The sequence below is a fragment of the Littorina saxatilis genome, linkage group LG17, assembly GCF_037325665.1.
Source record: "Littorina saxatilis isolate snail1 linkage group LG17, US_GU_Lsax_2.0, whole genome shotgun sequence".
NCBI classification, from domain to species: Eukaryota; Metazoa; Mollusca; class Gastropoda; order Littorinimorpha; family Littorinidae; genus Littorina; species Littorina saxatilis.
This window is the reverse complement of record NC_090261.1, coordinates 57,104,568-57,125,359: the sequence shown is the minus strand read 5'-3', so window position 1 is coordinate 57,125,359 and position 20,792 is coordinate 57,104,568. Positions and strand designations below refer to the sequence as shown.

Sequence of the window (20,792 nt, the reverse complement as noted above, 5' to 3'; positions counted from 1 at the left end):
AGTCTTTCGTGATGGTATAAAGATATAATAATGTGACCCTCCACCACGGGATGAGTCGCAAGTCACCTTTGCATGATTTTCATATTTTTACATTTTCCTAAAGAGTTTTTTATGCTCTATCCAGTGGTGAAAACCGTTTTAGAAAAGAGCAAAAACTGTTTGAGTTATAAGCCTGTGACTAAGGTGACCCTCACACTGTTACCAGACATTCCGCGGACTTATATTAAGCCTAGCGCAGAACCGCGCGAGGTGACATGCGACTCATTTCGTGGTGGAGGGTCGATCACATATTCTCCGAGACACAATGTCTTTGGTTGTAACGCGTTTTTGTCCCGTGCAGCCTGAAATGAGTTCGCTCTTGCTAGATTACTGATTTGAATTCCTGAATCTAACGCCTTTTATCTGTGTAGACGAATGTATACCCACCAGCACTGATTAAAATATCACGACTAACGGAAGTTTATACTCTTTATACAGAAGATTATCTAAGGCAACTGTTTGCAGATGAAAATGCATGTTCTTATCATTATAGTGACGCAGCATTTTCAAGTATATCATTCCTGGTGTGTCCAAACTACAGCACGGCGAATGTCCCTTTCACTCCTTTTGGTTAAGTTGGCCAGAAAACGTCTCCAAAATGGCTACTTCCATACTATACCTTTAACTTATGTGTGCAGTATATTCGAGACGTTTGAAATGGTACCAACAATCAGCTCCAAATGCAACAGCTTAAATTCAAACAAAATAACTAAACATCAGGCATCTTAACTCCTTTCAAATGCTCTTTTGTTATGTGCACATGTAACAGGCTAGTTTTGTCAATTGTTGTTAATCAGAGCTATGAGACCTACAGGGGGGTGGGGGGTGGGGGGATGAAGCACTTTAGCAAAGGTTGTGAATGACCTTGTTCTCTCAAATTTGTGGAAAACCCCATTCTGACATTTGCCATCATTGGTTTTTAATGAAAGCGGCCATGCGAGGGGGGACCTTGTTCTCTCAAATGAAAGGAAAACCCCATTCTGTCATTTGCCATCATTGGTTTTTAATGAAAGCGGCCATGCGATACTACAAACACAGACATACTGCCAATAAAATCCTTTCTGTAGCTGTTAATAAAACAAGAGGTAAGGGAATAAGGGAAAGACCATGAGAATACACGAGTTTGAAAAGAGGTTTGCTTGTGAATATATGTGTGCGAAGTATGGAGGTCATTTTGTAGGGAGATCTGTCTGTTTGTGTTGTCTGCATTTCAGTGTGACAGGGCGACCAGTCACCAATTATAGAGAGAAGTTTTTGTCATTGTCCAGTCTGGTGTTTGTAGTTCATGTTGCCGATCGCTTTATGTTTTGGGTAATGCCATTATCTGTTCTAAGTTAAATTTTGAGATGCACATGTCCAGTCACCGGTAGATCCTGAGCGCGCTTAGCCGTCTGTGTCCATGTTCTGACTAGTCTTTGACCCTTTGAACTTAAGCCGCTCTCCTAGGAAGAGACGGGTAGCCGCTGGCCTGCAGGTGGTCAGTTGCGTAACTTTTATGGCATAACCGGGAGTAGCATACCGGAGGATGTTCTTGCCATGTCTTTTGACGCGCTTCGATCAAAGCCTCGTTAAGAGGGTGTTAATTCCTTTGTCGGATCGGGTGGATCGAATGCCAGCTCAGCTGGCAGGTGGTCTGTTGTTTACTTTGTGTTCCTCCTCTTCCTCTTGTCTTACGTTTAACCAATGAAACACGGAACCTGCTTAGAGTGTCGTGGTTACGGGTGGTTACTAATATGTTGATTGGATGTTTGTGACTCTAGCTAATGTTAGATTATGTATGTACATGCTAGGGTGTGAGAGAGAACTTTGAGAACTTGGGAAGAGTGTGGACGTATTTTGTAGTGTGCTCCACTAACTCAGGAGATGTAGTCAACTTTGTATGTTGTGGCTTCTGGCCACCCGGCTTCGGCTGTGTAGGCGAAGTGGAGGAGACAACTCAAGCGAAGTGGAGGAGACAACTCAAGCTATGTTAGTTAGTTAGTTAGTTAGTTAGTTAGTTGTTGCTTTTTGGGTCCAGCGGACCATATAGGCCAAATCAGGACCCCAACTCAAGCTATATGTCTTCGTTACAACTGTTTTGTGTATAGGGAGTCCCTTTTTGCTGTGGTATAAACAAGGAAATGTATCGTAAAATAACGATTTTGTCATTACTTTTGCGCAGTAGCATTGAAGGGGGGGGAGGGGGGGAAATCAGGTTGCGGATCATGACTTAAACTTTCCGTGGGAACAATTCGGTCCACCATCTCGGATCTGACCAGGCTTTTACATTCTTCTTCTTGTCGATCACACTAGTTTATATTGTCAGCCCGGACAGCGAGACGAATGATGCCGTCTTCTTCTTCTTCTTGTCGATCACACTAGTTTATATTGTCAGCCCGGACAGCGAGACGAATGATGCCGTCTTCTTCTTCTTCTTGTCGATCACACTAGTTTATATTGTCAGCCCGGACAGCGAGACGAATGATGCCGTCTTCTTCTTCTTCTTCTTGTCGATCACACTAGTTTATATTGTCAGCCCGGACAGCGAGACGAATGATGCCGTCTTCTCCAGGTCTTCCTTTCCTCCGTACAGCTTGCAGTGGAGGTTGGCCACACGTTTTTTCTCAGACTCTCAAGTATGGTGCATCGCTGGAGGATGTGTTCAGTGGTCTGGTCCTCTAGTCCACAGCTGCACGTAGGGGAGGGGACCAGCTTCATCTTTTGGGACATGTGTGCATTTAGGCTTTTACATTAAAACAGGCCACCCCTCCACTTGGACACACACCAACAATCAACAGTCTGGCTGCTCTCTGTTTGTTTGTTTGTTTGTTTGTTGGTTTGTTTGTTCGTTCATGGGCTGAAACTCCCACGGCTTTTACGTGTATGACCGTTTTTACCCCGCCATTTAGGCAGCCATACGCCGCTTTCGGAGGAAGCATACTGGGTATTTTCGTGTTTCTATAACCCACCGAACTCTGACATGGATTACAGGATCCTTTTCGTGCGCACTTGGTCTTGTGCTTGCGTGTACACACGGGGGTGTTCGGACACCGAGGAGAGTCGGCACACAAAGTTGACTCTGAGAAATAAATCTCTCGCCGAACGTGGGGACGAACTCACGCTGACAGCGGCTAACTGGATACAAATCCAGCGCGCAACCGACTGAGCTACATTCCCGCCCGGTGCTCTCTGTGAAGTGTGGGAATTTATTAATGAAATTATTTCTTAGGGGCTACTATAATTCATCATCAAAAAAAGCCCAAGTCTGCACCGGAAGCAGTCAGGATATTGATTTGTTGGTATGTGTCGAAGTAGAGAGATGGTCTTCTCATATCTTTTTCTATCTAAAGCCCGAACAGGTTTGAGATAGTGAGCTAAACTGTTTTCAAGGTAAGGACAGTGCCTTTTTACGACCTCACCTGTTTGAAGCGGGACAGTGAAAGCGAAAGATACGAAGGATACAACAAAAATCGTTTGAAAAAGTATTCCTTCCCGTGCCTGTACCACAGCTGTGCACACACAAAAAGTCTTAAGACTGCGGTGACCTGGCTCCAGTGATGAAAACGTACTACTCTGACTATCCCGGATGAAACCCCTTGCACAGGTACCACCCCATCAACCGCCTACAAAAACGGAAACCCCAGTCATCTGATAGCAAAACACTTATTGATTGCAGGCAAGGAATCTACGGCAATATATAGTACTATACTTCTGTAAACAAGATAAACCAACGACAAACAGTACCGTATTCATCATCCATCTGATCCGTTCCGCTCCTATTGGCACCGACTCGCGGAAGCTAGATTTCCATTGTGAGATTGATTTCATATAGATTCTTTTGGAATCATTTTCCGTGTCGCGTCCGATTGGCAGCGCGATGTCATTGATTTCCAGCGGATTTAATTCTCCTTTTCCCAGAGACCTATTGATCTGTAGGTGTACCATTATAAATCAATATTGCTATTTCATATGTTACGTGTATTTCCATTGGTCAATTGGGCAAAACTGAGCTCAGTGCAAAAGTGATATCGACGACATTTCCGTCGATATCAGTTTTGATATCAACGACCTCTTTATTGCTTCCTCACTTCAAAAACAAAAACACCTAAATTTAAAAACAAACAAATATAATATGAAAATGTAATTATTCCAGAATTTAGTTGAGCAAGTGACTAAAGACTTTTTGATAGGAAAGACATTTTAAAATACTGAAAAGTACAAGAAAAGAGTGAACAAAAAGAAATGATAATCAGAGGGAGGGATATGGAACAGCCAAAACTGAGACAAATACTTTTGTAATTTCTTTACAGTAAATACAAAATGTCCAGAGAATTAGCAATATATCTAACATTGACGGCCTGAGTGATGATATCTTCTGCTATTGGTCTGTTTCGACAGTGATATCAAAATCGAGACCGGAGGTCTCGATTTTGATATCACTGTCTCAACAGACCATAGCAGAAGATATCATCACACAGTCCGTCAATATTGGGTAATATATTTTCTCCCTGGCTTTGTTATAGGTAAAGCTGGGCAATAAATCATGACAGTTCCACTCAGCGCTTTTCTCTTATTGCGTGATTACAGCGTTATGGCGCTTTTATCACGTAATTACAGTGTAACGGCCGTTTCACGAGCTTTTGGTGTCTCTGGCTGTCACTCAGTCGAGAAAATTGTCAGCTACAAAAAAAACTAGTGCTTTGATGATTTTTGGTTGTCGCCGAGGGCTGCCTTTACGGGTACGTTGTTCAATGCAGCGAAGGTGATGGGAATACACCTGATTTGGTGACAGAGGTATAACTGCATCCTGAACTCAGGTAAAATGAGTTACTTCCCTTCGGGTCTCATTTATCCCTGACAGGATCATCCTGAACTCAGGTCAAAATGAGTTCGGCTCATTCTATCCATTCTATCCATTCTATCCATTCTATTCTATTCTATCTATCTTGGTTTTCCTTGTCTGGTGAGGAAATCGATTTTTTACATATTTAGATCTTTTCGTAATGTGTTATGGATATAAGCAGATTCGCGATCGTCGATAATGATTTTTCATTGTGTTGTGTAATTTTTAAGTTACAAAGGAATTGATATGTAAGACAGTTTCAAGCGAGCTATTTATCGCGGCTGTATTTACTGTGCAAACAACTCTAAATATGGCAAAGTGTCACGTGATAATCAACCGTTTGGTTTCGGCGCTCGCTGGAGCAGACGATTTTTTCTGACAGTACGTGATGCAACCATATATTACGGTCTCCTTCCGGCAGCAGTCCCAAAATTTCGACTTGATTTGACCTTAGAACGATGTCTTTATTATAACTGAGAAGAACAGAACGGAGATCACTGTCGAAGTCGGCCCATCTGCATTCACTTTCGTCTCAGTTCGTCTATTCTCAGAAACATTAGCGGAAATCATGGGAGATAACTCTGTATTTTTATTTTGATAGATTCTGCGCAGTAATGATGCACCCTGTCAGAGAGATATGCCGGCGATACGGCTAGACCGATGATGATCAGAATGGGTATAACTGCTGTTTTACGTGCCTTGGTGTCTATGATATTGTTATCAAGCTGGAAAAACGTGTGGCGAAAACAAGTAACTTGACGATGTTGTTATTGCCGGTGTAACACGAGAAAATTACTCCCACGAGATTTTTACTCCGGAGTAAACATTTCGTACGAAAAAGTTACTCCCTTTACGAAACAAGAGGCGAAGCCATCAAGGCTCACGTAAGAAATCGACAAACAGTAACACACACACACACACACACACACACACACACACACACACACACACACACACACACACACACACACACACACACACACACACACACACACAGAAAGAGCATAGGTGAAACTGTGCAAGAAAGCGAGACACTAGATCTAGATCTGTCTGTCTGCATGTAGCCTACTTACAGGGACACGACTGCCAACTAGTCTCGGCCCGCTCAAAATAATAATGACCGAGACTTTCAATACTTCCTTCGCGTGACGTCTAACCCTCTTACGTCATAATGTGACGTCAATGTAATGTGACGTCTTCAAATGTTAGAGTTTCTACCACAGACATACACACGCACGCACGCACGCACATACGCACATACGCACGCACGCACAGACAGACAAAGTTACGATCGCATAGGCTACACTTACGTGAACCAAAAAGCACTCCCCCATTGCACGAGAAAATTACTCCCCAAGCTAGGTGAGTTCCGAGTAAACATTTCGTACAAAAATGTTACTCCCCTGACGAGTAAATAACAAATAAATTACTTCACCCAAACACAAGCAATTTAACTTCCCATGTCAGGTGTACGAAATGTTTACTCCCTTGTCCCCTGTTAGTCTTGGTGGTGGAAGGGGTGGAAGGAGGGTAGCGCGACATTCGTGTGCGCGAGATCACTTATTGGCATTATCCCTTCGCCCGCATCCCATTTTTGCGTACGAGTTTTTTACTGGAAGTAAAAACAAGTCGCGTAAGGCCAAAATACAACATTTAGTCAAGTAGCTGTCGAACTCACAGAATGAAACTGAACGCAATGCAACGCAGCAAGACCGTATACTCGTAGCATCGTTAGTCCACCGCTCACGGCATAGGCAGTGAAATTGACAAGAAGAGCGGGGTAGTAGTTGCGCTGGGAAGGATAGCACGCTTTTCTGTACCTCTCTTCGTTTTAACTTTCTGAGCGTGTTTTTAATCCAAACATATCATATCTATATGTTTTTTGGAATCAGGAACCGACAAGGAATAAGATGAAAGTGTTTTTAAATTGATTTGGACAATTTAATTTTGATAATAATTTTTATATATTTAATTTTCAGAGCTTGTTTTTAATCCGAATATAACATATTTATATGTTTTTGGAATCAGCAAATGATGGAGAATAAGATAAACGTAAATTTGGATCGTTTTATAAAAAAGATATTTATTTTACAATTTTACGATTTTTAATGACCAAAGTCATAAATTAATTTTTAAGCCACCAAGCTGAAATGCAATACCGAAGTCCGGGCTTCGTCGAACATTACCCGACCAAAATTTCAACCAATTTGGTTGAAAAATGAGGGCGTGACAGTGCCGCCTCAACTTTCACGAAAAGCCGGATATGACGTCATCAAAGACATTTATCAAAAAATGAAAAAAACGTTCGGGGATTTCATACCCAGGAACTCTCATGTCAAATTTCATATGCATAAAGATCGGTCCAGTAGTTTAGTCTGAATCGCTCTACACACACACACAGACACACATACACCATATGACCCTCGTCTCGATTCCCCCCTCTACGTTAATACATGTACAGGGTGACACGAAAAAAACAGATCCCACCAAAAGTTTAATATTTTCTGAAATAATCAGCCGATTCTTTTATTTTTTCAGGTGAGCCAAGCTGAAATGATGTTCTAACAGCCCACCAAGTTTGAGCTTCAAGATGTCATGGACAACGGAGCATAAGACATTTATAGTCGAGGCCTATTTTCGGTCGAATTCTATCCACGCTGCTCAACTGGAATTCAAAAGACAGTTTGGACGTAGAGACTTTCCTGTTAAATCAGTTATCTATGGATGGAGGGATAAGTTCAGAGACCATGGGACTGTCAATAACCTCAATAGTAAAAACCCTAACAGGGGATCCCACTCTGGTCGACCTAAATCAGCAAGGACACCGAGGAATATTGATTCAGTCAGAGAGTCTGTTGTGTGCAGCCCGAGCAAATCTGTTCGCCGGCGAAAATAGGCCTCGACTATAAATGTCTTATGCTCCGTTGTCCATGACATCTTGAAGCTCAAACTTGGTGGGCTGTTAGAACATCATTTCAGCTTGGCTCACCTGAAAAAATAAAAGAATCGGCTGATTATTTCAGAAAATATTAAACTTTTGGTGGGATCTGTTTTTTTCGTGTCACCCTGTAGTCAAAACTTGACTAAATGTAAAAAGGGGGGTGGAGGGGGGGAGATAACATAGTTTACAGGCAACCACAAGGAGAGACTAGGACGAAAGCGCGTGATAAGAGAACATTAATTCTGAGACATGCAGCATGTAAATTAAGTAAAATACATTTGTATGGAGAAGGCAGTAAACTCACCTATTGTCAAGAGCTGCTGGCCATATACCAGAACAGGGAAGACTGTAGCAGTGACAAGGAGAAGGGCTATCCGGCAACACGGTGCTGACGCCATAGTTGTTCCATAGTAAATTAATGACATCGCTCTTTGTTCAAGGCACGATCTGCCCACCATACACAGTGTAATCTTTAGGCCCTTTTTCTACATCCTGTTCTTGTTGAATCACATCCAGTGCACATGTCTGCCAATGGCTCCTGGCTCCGTTTGCAAGCTTTTGAAGAAGAAGTCTTGAGCGACGTTTTTTGTTTTGTCACAGGTACTAGTGTCATCACTGATCCCACAGTTTATCTTAAACTAAAGAACGACTTTTAAATCGCGTGGATGCTGACATCATCGCTTCCATAACGTACTCCTTGACCTTTTTATTTTATTTTTTTCCTTTTTTAGGTACGATTGTCTAAAACAATCATAATCTCAATGAACTTAGCTTAACAACTCGAACTGTTGTCACAGAAAAAGTCTTCGTTTTGTTTTGTCCTCCCAGAAATGAATCATTATTTTCATTGCATTTCGTTGACACAACTAACTTTTGTGGTCGCGATCAGTCAAGCGATACTACCAACTAATTAAACACACTTTACGAGCACGAAGAGGACAAACAAACACGCTTATATCCAGGAAAATGCATTTCTGGTGTTTCCATTTATCGCTCGTTAGTACTATTGCCTTCCCTGTCAGAGGTCATAACCAATCGATGTGACGAATAATGCAGTCCTATTCAAGCCATTCCGACGGGCGAGAATACTCACTGATTAAACACAGTACAAAGATCCAGCGAGCATTCAGAACGATGTATTTTTGCTGTTTCTGCTAATCACACTTCAGTAAAAGATGCTTTGACTAATAATGCAGTCTGATCCCAACAATTCAGACAAGCAAGAGTACTAAATAGTTAAGCACGATTTACGAAGTTGTGGAGCACAAACAAAGAAGCTTGTATCGAAGGGTAATCCATTCCTGGCAAGAGTACTAAATAGTCAAGCGCGTTTTACGAGTTTGCGAAACACAAACACACTAGCAAGTAAAGCTGGACTATCCATTTCTGTTGTTCTTATTGATCACACACTTGTAAAGAGTGCCGAATGAGTCGCCTTGACAAACACTGATGTCTGATTCCACCCATGCAGTCACACGAAACACAAACACAAACACTTCATGGAATTCGCACCATCTGTCAAACGAATGGAGACACACTGCGTGTTGTGATTATCAATCCGGGTTCTGTGTGGTAGGATCCATTTCCTGTTTCACTCTGCACACACACAAACAAATAAATCAATACAAACGAGGAGATACTGTGTGCCAAAATCAGTTTTGTTTTATTCGTCTTTTGAAATTGCATTTTCTGACTGGGTCATTAACTTTTCGTAGATTTGGTGTGACAATAAGAATTTATGTCTCGCAATCGATTTTTTTTCTGAACAGTTTGAAATTGAATTTTCTAAACAGACCATCGAAGTTTCACAGGTTTGTTATGTGGCAATGAGGAATTGTATCGTGAAGTCGTTTTGTTGTTGTTGTTGTTGTTGTTGTGGTGGTTTTTGTTGTTGTTGTTGTTGTTGTTGTTGTTGTTGTTTTACTAATTGAAATATTTTCTAACCAGGACATTGAGTTGGGTTGTTTTTTATGATAAGAATTTGTGTCCTGAATTATATTTTACTTTCCCTTACGAAATGTATCTTTCAAACCAGGCCATAGCCTTTTCATAGATTGGGTCTGAAAAAATATATGGATGTCATCAAGGCATAATAAGAAAAGAAGCAGGTAAAGTACAAAAGAAAGAAAACACTCATAGCCTTTACGGGCAGGACAACAACACTGTATTCAAGTTTAAATTGAGTGTTTGAAATAATATTTAGAGACTGTTATTTAAGGGATAGAAATGTATGATATACTCCAGGTTTACTACATGTTTGAATTAAAATCAAAAAAGATTTGAGTGTATTATTGGAAACTGAGCTGAACATTAGGAATAAATTTATATTATGATTATTTTTATTTATTTATTTATTTATTTAAACATATTAGTTTAAAAACAAAAGAAAAAAAAAGAAAAAAAAACGGAAAAAAACCCCACTGTATTCAAATCGTGACAAGAACGCAATGGGAAAGAAAAAGGGCTTGTGTTTCCCCATTGCATGTAAAGTAAATCCATCTATTATAACATACACTTGATGTGCCTAATGTATATACAAGGCCAAGCCCAGCGTGTTGTGTGGTCACAAATGACCTTGTTGTAAGTGTATCTTATTCTACATAATAAAAGCTATGTAACAAGAGAGTGCAGGTGAGAAGAACTAGAAAGGGATAACGATGAAAATGTACTCATCAATCAATCAATCAATGACGCTTATACCGCGCATATTCCGTGGGTACAGTTCTAGGCGCTCTGCAGTGATGCCGTGTGAGATGAAATTTTATACGGCCAGTAGATTGCAGCCATTTCGGCGCATATTTACCTTTCACGGCCTATTATTCCAAGCCACACGGGTATAGGTAGACAATTATTAACTGTGCCTAAGCAATTTTGCCAGGAAAGACCCTTTTGTCAATCGTGGGATCTTTAACGTGCACACCCAATGTAGTGTACACGGGGGGAGGTTCGGACACCGAAGAGAGTCTGCACACAAAGTTGACTCTGTGAAATAAATTTCCGCCGAACCTGGGATCGAACTCACGCTGACAGCGGCCAACTGAATACAAATCCAGCGCGCTACCAACTGAGCTATATCCCCGCCCCGTCACTACCGTCAGAGGTTCTCACTGAAACACCTAGCACCATTTAAACCTCTCTCGAATCGAGTCGTGCACGGCGATGATTACAACCGTACAAAATGAACAATAATAATGTCCTGCAAAGTTCTCAACATGACGTCCACAGCTTTAGATTGGCCGGGTGAAAAATCGCAGCTGTTGCAAACAGAAAATGGAATACACTGAAAAGGTAGAAAAGATGAACACACAATGACTGATAGACAGGCATGGAGACAGAATTGCTTGTTTGCAGGGATAAAAACACGCACGAGCACACGCTCACACGCACACACATATACAGACAGTCAAATACACACACACGTATACAGACAGTCGGGGAAAATAAAACCACATAACAACAAAAATCGGCTGACAGGGAAATGGCCGTAAAATACATATTACGTAAATGTTAAAGGGTAATTGTTGTTCTCGTGTGCTCTGCTTTCACCTTATCCGCACACACACACACACACACACACACACACACACACACACACACACACACAAACACTCACGCACGCACGCACGCACGCACACACACACACACATACACGCACACACACACACACACACACACACACACACACACACACACACACAAACACACACTGACACACACACTGACTCTCCCATACTGAGACAGACAGACATGCACATAAACAGAAAAAAGAGGAACACAAATTCGCAGATAAAGACAAACCCAAGAGTGACGATAAGAAGTTATCGAGAGTTCACGTGATATATTGACGTTGACATATTGCGAGGTAACATGCTCCAAACCCCATCATCTGAACACCAAATACCTGAACAAGAACGACAGCTTAATGACATTAGTCAGAGGAACTGCAGGAACACACTCAGTGCTTTTAGCTAATGGGATGACGTGCGCCCGACCAATAAACGTTCTTCCCTGCACCATCCAGTTGTTAAATTCGCTACAAACGAACTGCTTTGGCACACACACACACACACACACACACACACACACACACACACACTTACACACACCGGAGAAGGCAGTCCTGAAACTAATGGAAGTGCATTAGTGGTCACACAGGTACATGAAAGAGATGTTTCTATATACAGGTCTACCTCATGTAAAAGTACACCCTTAGGGCTAAGTCAGAAGTCTCCGCAGGTCGGTTGTCACGCAGGTACATTAAATCGATTGTCAGACAAACAGTGGTACCTGTGACAAAAGGACACCCTTAGGGCTGGTCAGAAGTACCCGAAGGGATGTTGTTACGCAGGTAACATGAAATATATTGTCCGATATACAGTAGTGCCTGTGACAAAAAGACACCCTTGGGGATAGTCAGAAGTGTCCGCACGTCTGTTGTCACGCAGGTACATGAAATAGATTTTCCGACAGGTACATGTGACAAAAGGACACCCGTGGGAATCGATAGTCAGACACGCACACGGGTGTCGTTTGGCTTTGGCATTTGGCAAAATTCCAACACTTATCTCAAATCGTCCAAAACATAGCCTTTATTTCGAGAGAATCACGAAACTTTTTCAAAGTAAAGAAAAACGTGATGTCAAAGACTGCCTGAAACTCCGGAAAATTTACGAAACTTCTGTGGCCAATCCAGCAAATTTGCCAAAGATAATAAATTCTCGGAACAACCTTGAGCGCACCTGTAGTGTTTAAGTTGACCTTTCATGACACAGACTGCATGTTTGAATAAGGTTCATAGACCAATGCACAGCAGCTTGTATAAAAACGCCAGTCGATCGAATTATCCGAATCCTTTACCATAGTATACGTTACTGTCAGAAAGAAGAAGTAGGATACATCCATCGACCTGCGCGTTGACACAAGCTCAGGTGGACCATGGTACCGGAAGTGTCATGTACTGTCCTCGTTTCTGAGGAGCCTTGAGTTGTACTTGTTTCCACCTGAAGTAAAATTCTAAGTGTCCATAAAGAGTTTAGCTCAGAACGAAGTGTTGACTCCATTCATCTGGTGATCTGACTTTAAACACTAAAAGAAGGTTACTTTCCCGTGTGTCAATAATCTCTAGGCTTTTAGACACACTTTTGGTTTCGTAAGATAGGAATTTAAGCTTCTCCTTAATCGGGCGAAGTCGACTGCGCGAAGTATACTTCGTGAAGCTGGTCGCACTGAGCTTAAACACTGAATTTACGGTAAAAAGACTTCGCGGAGTCTTAACGAAGTCGACTTCGGGCTCAATTAAGGACCGCCTGTAACGAAGTTTCTAATTGCTGGATTCTGGGGGCGGGGATGTAGCTCAGTCGGTAGCGCGCTGGATTTGTATCCAGTTGGCCGCTGTCAGCGTGAGTTCGTCCCCACGTTCGGCGAGAGATTTATTTCTCAGAGTCAACTTTGTGTGCAGACTCTCCTCGGTGTCCGAACACCCCCGTGTGTACACGCAAGCACAAGACCAAGTGCGCACGAAAAAGATCCTGTAATCCATGTCAGAGTTCGGTGGGTTATAGAAACACGAAAATACCCAGCATGCTTCCTCCGAAAACGGCGTATGGCTGCCTAAATGTCGGGGTAAAAAAACGGTCATACACGTAAAATTCCACTCGTGCAAAAAACACGAGTGTACGTGGGAGTTTCAGCCCGCGAACGCTGAAGAAGAAGAAGCTGGATTCTGGCATTTAAGACAGAAAACTTATGAAGGCTGTTGAAAATTTTCTTTGACGGTTAACCCTTGGTGTACATTAAAAGATGCATGTGTTTTGAGTACATTCTGCATAGATAACACAATTTCCAACTATTAATTTGTTTGCTCCTTCGACATCATGTTACAGTCGATGGTGCGGTTTCAGATAGCTTGTTTGCTCTTTCGAAATTATGTTGTGGCGCAGTGAACGGCGCGCGTCTCTATACAAACTTCTAAAGCTTGTATTTCCTATAAAGCAAGAGTTGTATTGGTTTCTGTCAATACGTTTTTGAGATTTTTTGTTTGTTTGTTTGTTTGCTTAAGGGCCATATCAGGGCGGTGCTGCTTTGACATATTGATATAACGTGCGCCACACACAAGACAGAAGTTGCAGCACAGGCTTCATGTCTCACCCAGTCACATTATTCTGACACCGGACCAACCAGTCCTAGCACTAACCCCATAATGCCAGACACCAGGCGGAGCAGCCACTAGATTGCCAATTTTAAAGTCTTAGGTATGACCCGGCCGGGGTTCGAACCCACGACCTCCCGATCACGGGGCGGACGCCTTACCACTAGGCCAACCGTGCCGGTCACGGTTTTGAGAAGGAATTGAAGATAAAAATATTCGTTAAGTACTACCAATGGCAATTATATTGACTGTAGGACTGGAGTCCGCTGGAAAACTCCTCTTGCCAGAGGATTATGTGCGTGTGTGTGTGTGTGTGTGTGTGTGTGTGTGTGAGTGTGTGTGTGTGTATGTATGTGAGTGTGCGAGTGTGTGTGTGCGAGTGTGTGTGTGTGTGTGTGTATATTTGTGCGCGCGTGCGCATGTGTGTGTGGGTGTGTGTGTGTGTGTGTGTGCGCGTGGTTTTTTGTCTCTCTCTCTGTGTGTGTGTGTGTGTCTGGATGTGTGTGCGCGTGCGTGCGTGCGTGCGTGTGTGTGTGTGTGCGTGTGGATGTCTGGATGTGTATGTGTGTGCGTGCGTGCGTGCGTGCGTGCGTGCGTGCGTGTGTGTGTGTGTGTGCGTGTGTGCGTGCGTGTGTGTGTGTGTTTGTGTGTGTGTGTGTGTGTGTGTGTGTGTGTGTGTGTAAGGGTTCCTATTTTCTACACATATACAAATGTCACTCGTTCTTTTACTTCATGCTTTCACGGCAAATGTTTAAACAAATGTAGCACAAGAAACATCAAAGAGAAATATTGACAACAGTTACATCGGTCACCTTTCCCACCACCGCATTTCCTAGGATTATATAAACAAAAGCATCATGAGTCTGTTTCATGTTGCTCAGTTTGTTTCTGTGGTTGGCAAAACATAAGCGAGTGTTTCATAACTACGTTTTACTTACATCAAATATTATGAAACAAAGCTTGGAGAGCGAGACCGACTCGTTTCGCACACACATATTATTATGAGATTTCCTTCGATGCACACAGCATACTAAATAATATAGTTATTGCATTGCTGTGTTACATTTGTTGACATCACACGATGTTTGGTGGGTTGTCGTCAGAACATTTGTTTTGTCTTCTGTTTCATCTTTATCGACCGAGGCCGCAAGGACGATGTTTATAATAAAGATGTCACAGAAGGCGAAATGCTCCCCGAGGGTCGACAAAAAAAGTTGGCCTGGCAAGAAGCCACCAAACATCGATTTTGTCATCATTTTGGTAGTGCAAAAGTACGCACAAACACCGACAGGAGCCAATGTTTTAAAATTATTTTTTAGAATACAATTCAGGGCCCCAGAAGTCAGAAGTTCAAACGATCACGTCATACTTGTATATTACGTCAAACGTTAACTTTGCGTCGCTTTCCTCCAGGCCTAGAGTACAGTACGTTTATAGCATTTGTTAATTAGCTTGTTATGAATCATTGACCAGACAGGACTGATTCTACGTATGCGTGACCCTTTTTACATTTAGTCAAGTTTTGACTAAATGTTTTAACATAGAGGGGGAATCGAGACGAGGCCGGGTGTGGTGTATGTGTGTCTGTGTGTGTGTGTCTGTGTGTGTGTCTGTGTGTGTGTGTGTGTGTGTGTGTGTGTGTGTGTGTGTGTGTGTGTGTGTGTGTGTGTGTGTGTGTGTGTGTGTGTGTGTGTGTGTAGAGCGATTCAGAGTAAACTACTGGAGCGATCTTTATGAAATTTTACATGAGAGTTCCTGGCTATGATATCCCCACAAATGTTTTCTTTTTTCGATAAAAGTCTTTGATGACGTCATATCCGGCTTTTTGTAAAAGTTGAGGCAGCACTGTCACACCCTCATTTTTCAAGCAAATTGATTGAAATTTTGGCCAAGCAATCTTCGACGAAGGCCGGACTTTGGTATTGCATTTCAGCTTGGAGACTTAAAAATTAGTTGATGACTTTGGTCATTAAAAATCTGAAAATTGTAATAAATTTTTTTTTTATAAAGCGATCCAAAAACAATTTTATCTTATTCTTCATCATTTTTTGATTCCAAAATCATATACATATGTTATAATATTATTTGGATTAAATACAAGCTCTGAAAATTAAAAATATAAAAATTATGATTAAAATTTAATTCCGAAATCGATTTTAAAACGATTTCATCTTATTCCGTGTCGGCCCTGATTCCAAAAATATATGACTAAGTGCCAAAAGGTGCTCACAGAACAGAAGACGACTTTGTTTTACAATAAAAATGTTTCTAAAAACGTGTGTCTGCTGAAAATTGGTGTGTGTGTGGATGAATGTGCGAAGAGATAGTGGACATAATTTCGTGTGTCTGACTTGAACGGTTTTGAAGTTATCTTTGTTTAAAGTCAAAAATAACGCCAAAACCGGCCATCTGAAAACGGACATCGTGATACCTCGTGTTTTGAATATGCCACAGAAAAATAACAAGAAGCACAAATGAATTGCATTTAGTTTGATTGAATGCCTGAAACATCGCTTTACAGACGAGACCAAACGTCAAATCTAAATCTCGAGAGAATTTTTTTTTTTTCGATAACCGAATTTTAAGGTGTCGCACGCAAGATGTGTCGTCATCACGGCATACATTTTTCAATCGCAGATATTTACTAAATTTCTTTTTCAAAAATTCTGGAATTGATGTCGACACGTCAAGCGATAACGGTGTATCAAACTGCTGTCTTTCAAGTAATCCAGCAAAGACTGCAGAACTTTTGAACAGCATTTTTGAAAACGATTTGAAAATTTCGTCATATCTTGCGTGCGACAAAATGTTCGGTAATTAACGGTTATTTTCTTTTAAAAACAAAATTTACATGTACAAAGATCTACTTCATCTACGGAACCACGTGACACATTCTGTGTTCAAAATTTGTGAAGAAATCACGAACCACAAATGCGCTATCAAGTGTTGAAATTATGTCGTCAACATCTTTTCAGATCTTGCGTGCGACACCATCTTGCGTTCAACATAAAATGTCACTACCTTATCGAGTTTAATGGGTAAAACTAACTATTTGTTGTCTTAGTTTAATCTTCTTAATTAAAAGCGTAATAAAACCGAACTTCCAAGATGAATTTTAATTGAGATTAGAGAAAGAGCGGGCACGCAAGTCGACCTTAAAGTAAAAGAATGATAACACGAGCGTTTGTCGTGTTGTCTTGCGTGCAACACATTGTCCAAAAAGGAAAAATGTGTATTTTTCTCAGACGTTTTTTAAGTTGAAACCTTGAAACTTCACACACATTTGGGGTTTAATCGCCCCCATGCATGGTAAAAGTCTTGTTGACCCTTGTCAGATTTCAAGGTCACGGCTGGGTCACATGTGGTTCAGAAAACGGATGAAACATATTTTTTCAGAGATTTTTGAAGCTAGAACCTTCAAACTTCAAACAACGCTTTTGCTTAATGATTGTTCAACATGGAGAATTCAAGGTTGATCCTTGAGAAATGTGAAGGTCATAGCAGGGTCTCGTGTGGGTAAAAATGAGATTGTTCGGACACTGCATGTAGCATGGAACGACAAAACATAAGTCATGTCATATTTCAGATATCAGTACATTTACAAATGGACAACACCAGCAAACATGAACCAAGTCTGGTCGACCTTAGTCAAATGTCAAGGTCAAAGTGGCGTTATGGTTTGGGTAAAAAAAAAAGGAAATTGTATTGAACTTCAATTTATATAAAACCAAAGTCTGGTTGATCTGTTTTAAGATTTAAGGTCAAATCTGTTATTTAAGGTCAAATCAAATAGAAATTTGTTGATGCTTAAATCTTTGAAACTTCCAACAGGTTTGAGGTTTGACAACTTCTGGACTTTGAAATCTGGTATGGTTGATCCTGGTAATATTAATTGGTCAAAACATCAAGATCAACAATTATAAAATAAGCACTTTCACCAATGTCAAGTGAGCAATAGCAGCAAACGTGAGTCTTATAAAGATTATCACTTTTTGTGTGACCTCAACTTGACCCCTCTGAATGCTCTCAATCATGGAAATTGACCACACTTTGATTATAACCAAACAACATCAAAACTTTGGAATGTGTGAAGTTTCAAAGGTGTTGCTTAAAAGGCGTTCGTGAAAATGACAATTGTATGTGTCTGACTTCAATGCGACCCCGCTGCGACCTTGACGTTTGATTTTATCAACCAGACTTTCATCATGTGTGAATGACTTCAAACACTATAAAACTAGTTGAAGAAATTGACAATTTTTCAAAGTTTAAGCCAGATGGCACTGCTGTGACCTTGAAATTTGACAAACATTAACCAGGCGGTCACCTTTTTTAGAAAATATCCTTAAAGGATCTTTAACCTTACTGTGACCTTGGAATTTGATGAGGTTTAATTTAACTTGCGTAGTGTGCCAAGTTTCAAGGCCCTAGCTTCAAAAACATATGAGAAAACCTCATTGAAAAATGTATATGTTTGACCTCAACGCGACCCTGCTGTGACCTTGACTTTTTCAACCAGACTTTAATCGTGTGTGAACATTATACACTAGAACTGTGTGTATTTTCAAAGCTCGTGCTATAAACGCGCTGAATAAATTGAAAATATTCCACATTTGGACCAGATGTGACCCCGCTGTGACCTTGAACTTTGACAAAGATTAACCAGCAGGTCACTTTTAATGAGGTTTTATAAAAATGCTGAAAGTATGTGAAGTATGTAAAGTCTAACTGATCTAGTATTAAAACATGTAAGACGTGACAACGACAATTTTCCAGTTTGCAAAGGAAATTTAACCTCGCTGTGACCTTGAAATTCAATGTTGTTTAATGTGATGTGCACCATACCTGGAGGTCATTATACTTTGGTTGTGTGCCAAGTTTCAAAGCCCTAGCTTTAAAAACGTGCGAGATAACCTTAATGCTATGACTCAGTGCCGTTTTGAATGATATAACGAACAAAATTATCGTTATTTGTAAAATCATATGGGTAAATTTATCTTTTCTTTTCGTAATTGGGTTCCAGCATCTGTTGTCTTAACAAAAATCACAATATGTGACCCTCCACCACGAAATAAGTCGCATGTCACCTCGCGCGGTTTTGCGCTAGGCTTAATATAAGTCCGGGGAGTGTCTGGTAACAGTGTGAGGGTCACCTTAGTCACAGGCTTATAACTCAAACAGTTTTCGCTCTTTTCTAAAACGGTTTTCACCACTGGATAGAGCACAGAACACTCTTTAGAAAAACGTAAAAATATGAAAATCATGCAAAGGTGACATGCGACTCGTTCCGTGGTGGAGGGTCACAATATCAGTCGTGTTTGTCAACTTTTATTTTTTAGCCCCTTTGTCCGCTTTTCGTGCGCACCTTTTGGCACTTAGTCATATAGATATGATATGTTTGGATTCAAAAAACAAGCTCAGAAAGTTAAAAAGAATAGATATACAGAAAAGCGTGCTATCCTGCTCAGCGCAACCATTACCGCGCTATTCTGGATTGTCAATTTCACTGCCTTTGCCACAAGCCGTGGACTGACGATGCTACGAGCATACGGTCTTGCTGAAAAAAAGCAGTGCGTTCAGTTTCATTCTGTGAGTTCGACAGCTTGACTAAATGTTGTATTTTCGCCTTACGCGACCTGTTGTTTATGACACTAAAAATAAACAAGACAACGTTAAAGACTGAATTAACAATATCAGCGTGACTTATTCCAAAGAATGACCGTTCAAATGTTGTCAGATAGTACACTTTTTAGTCTAAAGATACCGAAAAGCCAGTTTTGTCGGTGGGTGCTTTACAAAACGGCAAGGCACCATGCGTTCACTGAGTATGCAATGCTTACCTGCTCACTTGAATACCACATGGTCAAAGTTCTGAAGTATCATATGAAATTGCGTCACTAAATTAAAGTCAAACTGTATTTTTACTTCATTTCCTTACTCAAGTTACTGTCTGGCGTTGTTTCTGAGACTGTCACTCTCTCTTGCACAAGAACATTTGGAGAAACGAACATACATGTTCAACATGGTTTATTGTGTGCGATTGTTGTGTGAGAGCTATCACGTCAGGTGAGTAATAGGCTGATCCAGGTCACGAGAATGTTGTGACTGACAGGCATTTTGAGATCGGGGCGATCCAGTCCCCATTCCGTCTAAGTCACTGGATCGGTTAGATTCATTTTGGTCGAAATTAATCAGTAATAAAACTGTTGTTTCTAGTATGATGCTTGCAAGCAAATGACAACAGATATTTCTCGAAAATGATATCAACACTAACCTGAGATATCGATTTTCTCGACATATCCATTATCAGTCAGAAAAATAGAAATAACTCATAATAATGTATTTGTACCGGTATCATCTGCATCGCACAAATACATCTATGTCTGACAAGGTATAGTTTTCGCCACCTCATTTGCATTCACTTTAAACTGTAACGTGTGTAACGTGCATTGCTGGGGAAGATATAACAAAAGAGCCATGTGTTATTGTTCGTTTCACTTTTTACGTTCACGTAATAAGTCAGTTAATTGTGTAGAGATCCTAAACAATAGATTGAGAAAGCCACACCGTTCTACGTACATAAATGTGTACAGCCCCCAACCCGACCTGGGAACACCTGTTTTGCGCTTGGTGTATTCTCAAACAAACTTGGTGTATTTTCAGAAAAATGAGCGTACCCTACACAGCAATAAAGACATCCATAATTCAAACATGTTTCACACGCGTCCGTCGCACCGTTAATTAAGTTTACCAATACATTAAAACAAATGCGTCGTTCAATGTTTACTTACAAAAACTGAAATCATGTGTCAAAATACTGGATCGGCTTCGCGCGGGATGCTTGT

General features: G+C 41.0%; 1 protein-coding gene across 2 annotated transcripts in view; it reads right to left on the bottom strand.

Annotated features, from left to right (window-relative positions):
- The window catches only part of LOC138951760 (uncharacterized), a 43,439-nt gene extending 34,047 nt beyond the window's left edge, over positions 1-9,392 (bottom strand). For both annotated transcript variants that reach the window (XM_070323313.1, XM_070323314.1), the window contains exon 1: positions 8,107-9,392. In XM_070323313.1, coding sequence (XP_070179414.1) covers positions 8,107-8,260 — 154 coding nt within the window. In that variant the 5' untranslated portion in view covers positions 8,261-9,392. The remainder of the gene's footprint in view (positions 1-8,106) is intronic.
- Positions 9,393-20,792: the final 11,400 nt, after the last annotated feature.